The following is a 13573-nucleotide window of genomic DNA, read 5'->3' on the forward strand; positions in this document are numbered from 1 at the left end:
TAACAACTTAAGGGCTGCTAGCGGGTGAGACAAGGGACAGAGATTGTTCTGTTCATTAGCACAATCTTTCCTGGGAATTTATCTAATGATGCTGTGATGCAGCAAGTTGATGAAAAAAATAAAAATAAAAAAGTAAAAACAGAAAGGGGAAATAGAGAGTTTTGGGGAAATGGAAAAAGAATTTAATACATTTAAAAGTAATTTCTTCTACTGGAGAAACATTTTTCCAATCAAAGAATGGAGGTTAGCTCCTAGATACCATCTAGGAGCTAAAATCCCAAAGGCCTGTGAGCCTGTTGACTGGAAGTACTGCATGCGAATACCAGCTTCCTGTCATGCAACACCATGGTGCACACTGCAGGGGAGTCTAAAAAGAATACACTTTTCTTCATCATTATGGCGCACATGTAGAATTATGGCTATAATGTATCATTCACGCATGAGGATGATTCATCAATAATTCCTCTTAATAAAACATACCAGCATGCATACCATTCTTGGCATCATCATCAAAGCTTGAAGGTGCAATATCATCCGTCTGACTCACTTTAAGTGAAAAGAATGGGGCATTATTTTACTGGTAACACAGGAAGCCATAACATTTTTAAAAGGACTTGCTTTTCCTTCTCATATCTGGTAAACAAAGCGAGATCTAACATATTTTCTGGGTTTCCGCAGCACTGAAGGGCACTGCTGTGCTGTTTTTTGTTAGATGAAGTTTCTTTGTTTTAGAAATTAAACTTTAGGACACTCAAGTTAAACAATCGTCTCCTGCTTTTACTTCATACTTCAAACAAGGGCAACTGCACATTTGTACAGGTCCTATTATCTTCCCAGTTCTAAAGCTGTCCTCCAACCAGGATCATTTATGTGCTGCAGACAAATATTCATATCATCTTTCCATTCAGATAAAAAGTACAGTAGCTTAACAGTTTTCATTGATATAATATAGACAGGTGCCAGAGAAAGGCCGAGCTCACCAAAAGACTCCACTCATTCTCCAGGCTTGATTGTTTCAGACCTTTCCAATAAAAATTGAGACCTTTTCTAATAATCTGTCAGCGACTACAAAATTATCTCTCCACTTACCTCACTCCAGCACTTGCACAGACAAAACAAAGCTACAAAAGAATTGCTGCGTTTCTTCTGTTTTCAATGTGAATCTTTCTGGATTTACAGCAGCAGTTCAACAGGTAGATTAATCATTACCAACTACAGATGAATAAACTTTGGATGGATGAACGGATATCCAGTGTTCACCACAACCAACCACAAGACCGTCGTTCAGTGGATGAACTTAAGTTATATTCAGTCACTTTCACATGATCAAGCCCCAAGACAACCCAACCCAAATGACACAGGAGCGGTTGGAGGAATTTCATTTACCCACCAACTGTTGCATCAAAGAAAGACTAATTATGCATCCACTGACTCTAAGACTATTGCAATCAACACCAATAACTCAACAGTTCTGTTTACATATACTTTCACCTAATGCAGCAAACAGCTTCATTGATTAACAGCGGGAGTTATAGGCTCATTTCCCTGATTACAACTTAAAGAAAACACTGGATCTGCTTGGTAGTGCTGATTGCACCTCAGCCTACGACAAATATACATCTATCAGACACGAATGAGTCCCTTCCTTTTGCAGAGTCCACACTTTGTCTTCATAGCGTGGCTCCCGATCCATCACTGGAGGTGAAGTGGTAGCTGCATTAGCATCAATTTCCCTCGCTCTATTGCAGCATCGCTGCACTCAGATCATATATTAAAAGGGAGCAGATGAGAGAGGAGCAAGACCGGCTCCTATTTTTTACCTCAAATCAACCTTCACTGTTCTTTATATTTATTAATTATTAACATTGTTAGAAACAATACAGCCTTGCAAGTGGCAGGTGTACACATCAACATATAATATGTACGCAAAGACCAAGTGAACAGAGTGATTAACACAATGAAAAACATTCACAGGCAACACTTTTTAAATATGCCTTTTATATAGAATAGGTGCAACTAAAGTTCTCACGAAGAACACTTGATTATTTCATTGCTTCCTGAATAAAGAAACACTTTGTTCACAAAATCTTTTTGCATTATGTTATTCCATTTGCCAACTCTCCAGCTAGTACTGAACTACATTAAACAAATAAATAAAAATACACGTGCACTTTATCCAGGCGCCATTTTACCATTTCTTTTAAATATGCAAATAATGTTCAAGTGGGGTTCAGTGTATCTGCTTAACCTTCATCACCATATAAATCGTTCCCTACTCTTTGGCTTTTGGCAAACACAGCATTGTCTTTTCTCTTGAGATCAAATCATCATAAACTCCATGAATCTGTGAGGTGTGTATAGCTTTATGTTCAGTTTTATGTTTAAGGAAGGAAATTTGCAAGACAGAAATGTGTGTGGGTTTTTTTTAATTCACTGATCATCTCCTGATGCCACAACTTATTCTGCTTTGGTGGACCTGACGCCCAGATTAGGAATGACTGAGTGTCTCTATCCATCTATCTGCAACTCTGTATTCAGATGTATGAATGTGTCAGATTCAGCTGTGAAGAAGGCGTGCAAATGTAAAATGAGGGGTCACAGTAAATGTTTATTTTCTAATTTGACGCCTCGCTGATTCTATTGAGTTTTAATTTGATAAACAGACTGAATGCCATTTAAAATCAGAAACGCTAAAACTAGTTCAGCTCTGGAATCAGCAGACTCACACTTTAAGTTAATTAAGTTATTACACAATGCAAAAGCGACATAACATGGGTGAGATTGTTGCTTGGTCCATGTAGTTTGGTTATTTGAGAGGTTTATTAGAAGGTGCAGCAGGGACATGTGTTACACATCAGTGGTCAGGATGTCCAAAAAACTCCCTGAAAAGCCTTCAGCTAATCCAAAATGCTGCAGCAAGAGTCCTGACAGGGACTAGAAAGAGAGAGCATATTTCTCCTGTTGGTCCTTATTGGCTTCCTGTTAAATCCAGAATTGAATTCAAAATCCTGCTCCTCACATACAAGGTCTTAAATAATCAGGCCCCATCTTATCTTAATGACCTTGTAGTACCATATCACCCTATTAGAGCACTTCGCTCTCGCTCTGCAGGCCTACTTGTTGTTCCTAGAGTATTTAAAAGTAGAATGGGAGGGAGAGCCTTCAGTTTTCAGGCCCCTCTTCTGTGGAACCAGCTTCCAGTTTGGATTCAGGAGACAGACACTATCTCTACTTTCAAGATTAGGCTTAAAACTTTCCTTTTTGCTAAAGCATATAGTTAGGGCTGGACCAGGTGACCCTGAATCCTCCCTTAGTTATGCTGCAATAGACGTAGGCTGCCGGGGGATTCCCATGATGCATTGAGTTTTTCCTTTCCAGTCACCTTTCTCACTCACTATGTATTAACAGACCTCTCTGCATTGAATCATATCTGTTATTAACCTCTGTCTCTCTTCCACAGCATGTCTTTATCCTGTCTTCCTTCTCTCACCCCAACCGGTCGCAGCAGATGGCCCGCCCCTCCCTGAGCCTGGTTCTGCCGGAGGTTTCTTCCTGTTAAAAGGGAGTTTTTCCTTCCCACTGTCGCCAAAGTGCTTGCTCATAGGGGGTCATATGATTGTTGGGTTTTTCTCTGTATCTATGAAGCGCCTTGAGGCGACTTTTGTTGTGATTTGGCGCTATATAAATAAAATTGAATTGGTCTAAACATGGACAGGTCATTACAGTCTGAACGTGTGAAGTCTTACGCAGTGATCAGTCAATGGTTACGAGTCATTTCCAATGAAAGCCAGTAATATGAAGCTACCAACTGTCGCTCTCATGATGGGCTTGACAATAAAAAAAATAAATAGTCAAAGTTGCACTGCTCTCAACAGTTTTTCAGCACTTAAGTGATGGAGTGAAGCATCCACCATCATTCTTTCATCCTTGCATGCATACACACATGCACAGCACATTTACACCAACACTTCATGGCAGGTCTTTTTGACAGTGTAGCAGACTTGTAATATTTTCACTCATAATGTCAATGCAGTGTTAAAGTACAGCTTCACTTTTAATCCACATTCAGTAGTCAGAGTGGCACAGACACACACAAAAAGGATGGTATAACTCACCGGGCCATTGCCACTCCGAACACACATCCACCAACGGTCGACCAGAAACCAATCCAGCCTGCATCCACCTGTGTTTGAAAAAAAAAAAAAAAAAAAGAGAGAAAGAAAGAAAACAAAGGAAAATGAGGTGGTGGTTTGGGAGAGAAGCCACGAGAAAAGAACAGAAACAGAAAAGCATATACCCTGTTCAACATGCAGTCCATGACTGTGAGGACAGAGCTAGACAGAAAGCAGGCTCTAAGTGCCTGAAGACTGTGAAGGCCTGCCAATCACCGTGTCCGGTAAATTGCCAGGGTTGGCAATGTTGCATGAGTGTGTGTGTGCGCGCAAAGCTTGCTGTCCTTTTTTTATTTTCCAGGATGAAAGTCAAAACACACACACACACACACACACACACACACACACGCAAAGTCAGAAGAAAGGACACTTTGACCAAGGGACTGCCACAGAATCAATAACAGGTAAAATACAGCACGCCTCCCTTTCTCTCTCTCACACACTCACAGGAAAAGTCAAAGTGCCAATAAATGCGTTTGGTTCTCATAAGTCTTCTATTGGCAATAACTTTCATTAAGTCAAATTCAGATGGTAGATCATTCAGCGAGGAAGCTGAATCTAAAGCAGGATCTGATGCTTTCTGCTTAATCACACTCTGCACCAATCTGTCAAGAAAGTTCACGATGAAGAAAAGTGGACTATCAAAGTTATTAAATGTAGACCAATTCTAGCTTACAAGTGATGCATGCCAAAATGCCATTATATTTGATCAGAGTTTTGTGTGGGCCAGCCTTCTGTGAAGCAGTGAAGCTCAGTGGAAAGGCACTCATCTCATGTTTGCATAGCCTGAAGCAGCACAGAGAGGTGAACTGTACTCCCCAAGTAAATAACAAAGATCTAAAAATATATATTATAAATCAAAACACCCACAACCCTGTAGCACCTATAATTGCTGTTTATCTTCCATGTAGGCCGTGCAGCACTGATGCTAGGATTTTCTATGGTGTATGTCACATCAGTTTGTGCGCCAGTTCAGGGAGCTAAACACAAATTGCATGCCAAGCCATTTCAATTCAAAAGATACAAATTACTATGTTTCATGTGTGGGTGGAGAGTTAATTAACTGCAGCATTCTCAGTGCTTGGATCCTTTAAAAGGCCAAGCCTGAAGCTTAATCATGTCTGCTATTTTGTGACTGTGTCAATAAGCTGGCGACGACTGCAGTTAGGATGGAGAAAGCCATATCATGTTAATGTGTTTGTTTCTGTTTTCTCTCTTAATCGCTTGTCATAAACCTGATCCTCTGAGAAGAAGTGGCATGTTGTGCTAATGCTGAATCTCTTCGTATAATCCTAAAAATCCACAAGGCAGTGTTTAATGCTGAGAAGTGTTTTATGTGAAGGCAGAACATGTTAAAAAGTGCTTCAAAACTCCCAGTGGTTGTGTATTGGTATTAAAAAAAAAGAAAAACTAATCTTACTAAAAGAAGCAGGACACAATCTGCATTCAAATTCTATGCATTCTAAATGGGTCTCCATTAAAAACTGATGAGCTGAAGCACTAAAGCACCCATTTCCCGAGACCTACGGATTGTGATGATACTTGTATCGGCAGGTTTAGCACATTTCCCCTCTAGAGCTCAAATGGCATCCTTAGCATCGGACATTTGGCGCTTCCCCTGTGCATGTAGTATCCAAATTCCAGAAATACACACCCTTGTTATAATAGAATAGGTGACCATTTTTACTTTTCTCATCCTTTTGCGTTTCGATGGCTCTTGTCCTAGTATCACCCCAACTCCCATTTCCTACCACAAACAATCACAGTGGAGAGGCACAGAAACTGCGGCGTGATTGCATTTGAAGAGAGCGCCCATTTGCAGGTACAAAATTGAAAAGAATGGCAATTCAACCACTGACATGAGTTTTTTTACAAAAAAAAACAAAAAAAAAAACAACAAATTTTGTTGTCTCAATCTCTTTTCTGGGTGGCCACACAGCACACACCATGTCAGTATGGAAATATATTGAGGCATGACTTGCTGACTTGTATTTGCTCGATGGAAGATACAAGGCCTCGCTGGAGTTTGTCATTTTCTTCCCTCCTGGGGCTTGGGTGATTGTATGTGCACACTATGTTCTAAGAGCTTCACTAATTTCACGCATATTTTTAAGACTCGCATATAAACCAAACAAACATGAAAACGTGAGTTTCCTAGTCGGGCTCCAGTCAAATCACCACATGCTGTGTCATTTCCCTGCCAACAGATCCCCGTGTGCCTCTGCCCCTCTTCCAGTCATTTACTCAATCAATCCTTGTAAGTCGTTAAACATCACTTCTAGGTCGTATTTCATGAAGTCATAAAAAAAAACAGCATGACGACTGAGACCAGAGAGCTGGCTAGGTGCTGTAACAGTCTTTGTCACTTGCAGAGCATGTTTCGTTCGCCTTCATGTTTTATTTCTTTATTAGTTTTTCAGACACTCTGCTGTGGGACAAGAACATGTTTGTATTTCCAATAGACTCTGGGGGAGAGGGGAAAAAAAAGAAAAGGAGACATCAACATTTGTCTAATCCAGTGACAACTGATTGCTCTTACTGCCTCACGGCACTCATGGTCACCTCTCACTCAGGCTGGGTGGCTAGCTGTGGAAACAGATGACAGAAGCATCTTTATTCCAGAAAAGGACCCCGAAGAAGCATGTGTAAGAAAAATGCTGACAGAGAGAGGGAGGAGGAGGAGAGATGAGGTTAGGTCTTGAAACACACCAAGGATAAATGACTGCATGAATCAGCAGCAGAACTGAGTTACCAAATGTGTGCACTAGAAAAGAAAAAGAAGTGAAAATAGAATTTGAAAAACGGTGCAGTGAAAAAAGGATTTGCCCCTTCCTGATTTCATTTACGCACATTTGTCACACATTAAAGATCAAATACACTTTATTTTAGACAAAAATAATTTCTTTAATGTAGTTTTGAACGAGGATTTCATGTATTAATGGGGGGAGCTATCCAAACCTATGATAAATCATCTGACTTAACTGAATAAATTTCACCAGCCACACCCAGGCATGATTAATATCACACCTGCTGAATCAAGACATCCATCAAATAGAATCTGTCAAACTGACAAAGTGAAGTAGGCCAAACGATTAAAAATGTAAAAAGCAACACATCAAGCCATGATCTAGAGAAACCGCTAAAAAAACAAATATTATGCTGGAAACCCCTCCAGCGTGGATGAATAAAAAGAATTCTGCAAAGAAGACTGAGCAAAATTTCCTCCACAGCAATGCAAATGACTGAATGCTGTTCTGCAGCCAAGGCTGGTTTAGGTGGCAATTACTTCCACATCGGTTTGTGATAACCTTTTTTCACTCAAATTAAATCATCAACTGAATGATGCATTTTGCATCTCATCTGGTCATCTTTGTCTAATATTAACATTTGTTTGATGAGCCATTACATCCAATTTCAACCAGACGTGGATTCAGAAAATGATTCCACAGTAAAGCAAAGGTGTAAACATGTGTTCGTGAGTAAACCTGCACCAACATGAGCAAATCATTGCAAAGCAAGAAGAAATTAACAGGAAATTTCTCTTTTGCTATTAATGCTTTGTTCATTTTAAAATGTCAGTAAGAGCTGAAGGCAAATGCAAAGGGAAAAGTTTGCACGGAAACAAAAATTCCAGTGCAAATGCATTGGTGCTTGGGGAAAGAAGAAAAAGATCTAATTAGATGAGAGCTTGCATTTATTTAATGCCTATTTTACTCCCAGCACAGCGTCTGTCTGCACCGTCTCTGGATGTGACAGTCAACAAAGTTTAAAACAGACAGAAAAACAAGATAAGCTAGAGCTGCGATTGGGATCTGTGGGTGCATCTTAAGCTAAAACAAAATAAAATGCAGTATTTGCTTTTCCTTAGTTTAACTTGCCTTCAATGTCTCCACACCCAAAGAACAAAGCTTCAGTTGCATTCGTACTGCACGACGCACATCGTTTCATTTATTTTTAAGCTCAACTTTTATACCCAAGGGATAGCTCATCTCACTGCAACATACTTTTTGTGTTTTCAAATGTCATGGGTAAAAAGAATTTGAGAGGAGAAAAAAAAAATCTTTTTAGAACAAATGAAATCTAAGAACAATTTGGTATGCGCCCTGCTTCCTCTTGACAGAGGTATAATGTAGAGGGTGTGACAAGAAGTGTTTCATCCCCCGCTCTGCTGCGTGTGATCTCCTCTCCAGCAGCACCTGTCTGGCGATAACCTTGAAAAGATGCTTCCTTTGCCTTTTGACATGCTGCTGTGTTGAGACCTGGAAGATGCAAACCATCCAGAGCTTTTTTTTCTTCCTCCAAGCTGCACCACTCAAAATTACTCTGTTTTTCTGTCTCAAATGGAAGATGGCTGGCAGGCATGCGGATAGCGATTTGCAATCGATTGTGCCCTTCACAAAAGACGCAGCTATGTGTAGGCTCAATAAGTGCAAAACAGAAAAAGACCGCACCAAATCAAAATATGTGATCATATTTGGTTATTTTTAGGTTTCACATGGGGAGTGACAGTGTGTATTTATTCCTGCATAAGAGTGGATTAATACACGCTTGCAAACTGGTTCTTTAGAATTCAAACGTCAGAATTCCTTCCACATCAAAATATACTTCTCAGTCTTGAATATCATCATGTGTTCTATGTGTGTAATGTCATTTCAGTGCATCATCTTGATAATAACAGACTTTACAGTTTACTGGCAGGAAGAACTTCTGAGATATATTTCAAGATGCAACAATGAGAACAAGAGAAAGGACCCCAGCTGTTCGCCCCATTGTTCCACTCAGTGGGCCACATGTGTGAAAAGCTTTTCAAATTCTAGACACAGGTGGATGAAAACTGACTACTTACCTAGTCAAATAAGAGAAATCCAAATATTCATACATATTTTTTGCAGTTCACCCACCTAAAGGGTAACCCAGATGAAAACTAGTCTGTTATGCAGGAAAAATGTTGACCTCGTCTCCACACTTTCCTCAAAAGGCAGTCAAAACACCAGTACTGACCTGTTCTTTCAAAAGGGCACTGGAAAAAAAATGAAATCTGAAGAAACAGCCTCTTACTGAATGCTTTGAGGTACTTCACTTTACTGAAGCTGGTGCAAAGGCAGTATGTTATCCTGTGTGTGCATTTGTGCCATACCTGGCTGACTTTGGCTGGTGTAAGAACCATGTCGAGGACGCCCGACCAGCCAGCAATCACTCCTGTGGGGACTGCATAGGCCAGTGCTATCATCAGGAACCGCAGATTGCTAAAAGAGACATTAAACATGTCAATCACAAGAAAAAACAAAACAAAAACTATATTATACTATACATCATCCAGCCTCCAGACAGAAATTTCAGCACATTTGTAGAATCTATCAATGTAATCTTGGGAAAAAGAAAAAGATTTGAGACCAAAAGTGTTTACAGTATGTACTAATTAATGAGAGATACAGTATCTCACTGAATGCTACAATTTAACATGCAGTTATCCAGATCTTTCATATCTTGAAAGCATCTGGGTTTATTTCAGTCCTAAAATAAATAAATAGTATATTAATTGCGTATTGGTGTATTACTCCTACCTCCGCTCTTACTTTAGCAAAAACAGATGATTATCTGATATTTATTCGTGTACCTCTAAAGACTTCTGCATATAAATGTGAGAGCTTGGTCACTTGATTTAATTGAAAGGATATCCTCTGCAGAATCACTGAGGGGTTCATAATTATAATCCAAGCACTAAATGTTACTAATTGCATGAATGCATAATGCCGCCTCCAATTACAGCCTACATCCCAGCAGCAGTGGCCCGAGATGAAACAATGAAAGCAGCATAACGTGGTGTGTCTTTCCTGTCCTGTTCATTGATGTCTGGAGGTCTGCCATCAGCTGTCATCCCACCTGACATGCACTCAAGTGCTTCTATCTTTGTCAGGGTACTCACTGACATTAATGCATTCTGTAAATCCTGTGTCTAACATTATATACTTGCCTCCAACACTTGTCCCAGACTGAACTTAATGCTAGCCCCAACTGTAAACGCCCAGCGGTTCATTGAAATTGTGCCAGACAGTGACAACTCGCACAAACTACTCCAGCTACTTGCCAACCTTACTCAATCTTCACTCACAGATTTACTGACCAACATTACTGCAACTTGCTCCTATTCCACTAAACAGTTGTGAGCGCGCCCCGCACCCCCCACAATGTGATTACACAAACAGATTTCGTCCTCACAACATGGATAATACACAGCACACACAGGCACACCACTTTGGCTCATCTCCCTGTGCCTGTCACAACAGAAAATCCATCCCTGTTCAGAGCACAAAGACAAGAAGCAACATGAACACTGGTGGGAAGCTGCCAACATTAAGCTAAAGGATCTAAAATAAGGACCAAAAACTCAGAATTAGGAATTTGAATGATCACTCAGAATACTCTGAATTCTTGGCACTGCACTGTAAAGCTTAACAGTGTGTGACATGTACTCGTTCAATGACTCAATTATAAATTGTCCATAAGGCAATAAAAATAATGACTGCAACCAGTGACTGCTGTTATAGCTGGAACACTTTCTATCACATGAACCTGTTTCAATAGCAAACCTATAAGAGCCTTCCTGCGTTTGCCATCTTACATTTCAGGTACTCTCATGAGAAAACAGTGTAAACACATTTTTACATAGTTGCTGTTAAACCATCTATTGTTATTACTCCACTCTCTAATGAAAGTCAAATCTTTGATACTGTTATGTCTGTCACTGCATAACAATGTGGTTTAAAAGAAAAAGAAAAATGGATTGCTTTTAATTGTAAACTCCTCAAAGACAGCCACTCGTTTGCAATTAATCACAAATGTGACGGGGTTTGAGGTTATAGTTAAGTGCACGTGAGCCACTAGTGTGTGCATTTATTGTTTCATTAGCTGCAAAACAATGTTTAATTGTTTAAAAAAAACTGTAACAATTGCTCAAAATTAAAAGCTATAAATGCATCTTTGATTTGAGGTAAATCCATTTGTAGATAATAACCGTTCATCAGTTCACTGGAATCAAACTGCAGCAGCAGGAATCTAAATGCTACAGCAGACATGAGGCTGACACAAGCAGTTTAACTCACAGTGAACTGTTTGCAAAAGGGAGAAAATTAATAAAGTCGCATGTATGTGCATTTATGTATGTGTGCCCAATATAGACTCAAAGTTGATCCATTTAGAATATATAACACCTCTCCAATCACATGAAAGTCAAATACAATCACTTGGAGCACAAACACCCACACTAATCACCTTCGCCCAGTGAGGTGACATGGTGATTTAAAAATCAGAGCCACATCCTCAACCCAAACAATGTGATTAGAATCACTCAGTGTCTGACAAATGAGGCAGGGCTGGAAGCAGATTCACAGATTGTTTTCTTCTCCTGCTGTTGGTTTATGGACACCGGTAACTCTTACATTTATTCTGCCCCTGCTTTATTATAATGCAGCCAGCATCCTGAACGGTATCAAGCAGGGACATCTGGATAACACTTTGAGGCCGGCATCGCCCATATGCTTCAAATGCAGACAAAGTTCACGAATACACACAAACTACAGAGAGAGAACTTCCCAGGACAAACTACCTGTACGGCCAAAGTAGTGTTGCTGTAAACAAATCCACAGCCCTTCCCTTTCCTGACACCGGTGAACCTCACACAATGAATCGCTTTATTGGAAGAATGCTTTGATTATACACGAAAAAACAAACGCCACCAGTCTCTCAGCTGCAGACGGCTTGTCTCATCTTAAGCAGTATGAAGCGGTTTGGCCTTGGACAGAGTACGTAGGGACAGTCATAAAAGCCCTGTGACAAAGTACTCCCCCTGCTTTTCCTATTAGCACCCTTTTCATTAACCTTGCCACAACAACAGGAAATCCATATCCATGCATTTTTTTCCCCTCTAAAGATGAGCTTACTTAGACAACCAAATGCAAGCAGGCAGACACCATCTATTGGTAAGTTTTTTCTCCTCTCCACTTCCTGCTGGGGATGAAATATTTCCAAAGAAGTCTCAAAGCTGCCGGTGTCATCAGCTAAGTGTCCTTGGCAGAACCGGCTGGAGCGCAATGCATCAAAATGACAACTTTCAAAGTGAGTATGACTGGGGGTGGGAGGAAGGGGTCATTAATAGTCAAGCTTCGGCCTGTTTAGTATCACCACACCGGGTGAGGAGAATACAATGATAACTTTGCACCATGTGTGGAGAGACATCCAGGTTTCTAATTAGACTGCTGCTGTGGCAGCAGATGTGAACAGCTGGAAGCACTCATCAAGCTGAAGATCGTTAACCAGTGCTCGGACCCTGACAGATAAATGGATGAACAGATACATCAATAGATAAGCATCAAGCTTAATGGCAAGTTAGCGGGTACCTGCCATCACTGTGAAGGCTACAAAATGCTGCGCGAGGTGCACTATTCAAATCTGCCATCTTGGTATCGGGCCCAATACCATACAGGACCAATTTCATGTCTCCATCAGTCTAACTACAAATTATTCCACATGGTGGATTATCAGCTACTCACAGCAAACCCCGGCTTGAAGATACCTAAAAGTGATGCAAAATTATGTTACACAGTGAGGTAAAATAAGTTCAAAGAGCCAAATTCTTTGATCCGCCTGTAATCAGGGTGAGAAACACTACTGAACACAATAGTAAACAGTGAAACCTAAAACATCTGGATATGTTTCATGGAAAGCTGCAGTGTGGTTAATAAATTACAATTAGAGTCATATAAGAAGTTAAAATTTCACTAAGTAAAGCTTTAAAGTTCTCAAACTAAGGCAATCGTTTTGTCTAACTGCTCTATGAGTGCACAAGGCCACAAAGACTCAAGTCACTTTTCCTGCTACATGCCCAGTCCCTGCAGGACAACTGTACGGCTTGATGTTGCTGGACTGAGATGCAACATGTTGCCCAAACAGGTCACTGGAAGCCTGCCTATCACAAGTGGAACAGAAACCCTCACAGCTGGATGGCCTAGTTAAGTTGGCCAGAAACCTCTGCACGGATGAGCATGTGCGCATGAATAAAATGTGTCAAAAAACACGTATTAGATCGATATCAGCCTGATCGCATATGTTTCTGAACTCGTTAATGAGTTAAACCAGTCTGTGCTGGTCAGGGGCCTGTGGAAAGTCTGGCCCTGTAGTGAAGCCATTTCTTACTTCAGGGGACCGAGAGTAGCCAACCAAGCTGGGCCAACTTCCTGGCTGCCATCATCCAGCTTTTTCCCCTTCTCTTCACCCTTCCCCAGCCTTAATCCGAACTATGGCCACTGCCACAGGCCTCATTTCTTTACAAGCCAGGGCACTGATTCTGGGGCAATGCAGTTTCCTCGTTGCCCAGAGGATTACTATCCCCATGGTGGAAAGTT

General features: G+C 40.6%; 1 protein-coding gene across 1 annotated transcript in view; it reads right to left on the bottom strand.

Moving 5' to 3' along the window:
* The window catches only part of slc49a4 (solute carrier family 49 member 4), a 45188-nt gene that overhangs the window by 18912 nt on the left and 12703 nt on the right, over positions 1-13573 (bottom strand). The window contains exons 5-6 of the mRNA XM_042227665.1: positions 9310-9418; positions 4116-4183 (exon numbers count right to left, since the gene is read on the bottom strand). Coding sequence (XP_042083599.1) covers positions 4116-4183; positions 9310-9418 — 177 coding nt within the window. The remainder of the gene's footprint in view (positions 1-4115; positions 4184-9309; positions 9419-13573) is intronic.

This window comes from Haplochromis burtoni, unplaced genomic scaffold (assembly GCF_018398535.1).
Source record: "Haplochromis burtoni strain Fernald_Lab_line unplaced genomic scaffold, NCSU_Asbu1 Contig_275, whole genome shotgun sequence".
Classification (NCBI taxonomy): Eukaryota; Metazoa; Chordata; class Actinopteri; order Cichliformes; family Cichlidae; genus Haplochromis; species Haplochromis burtoni.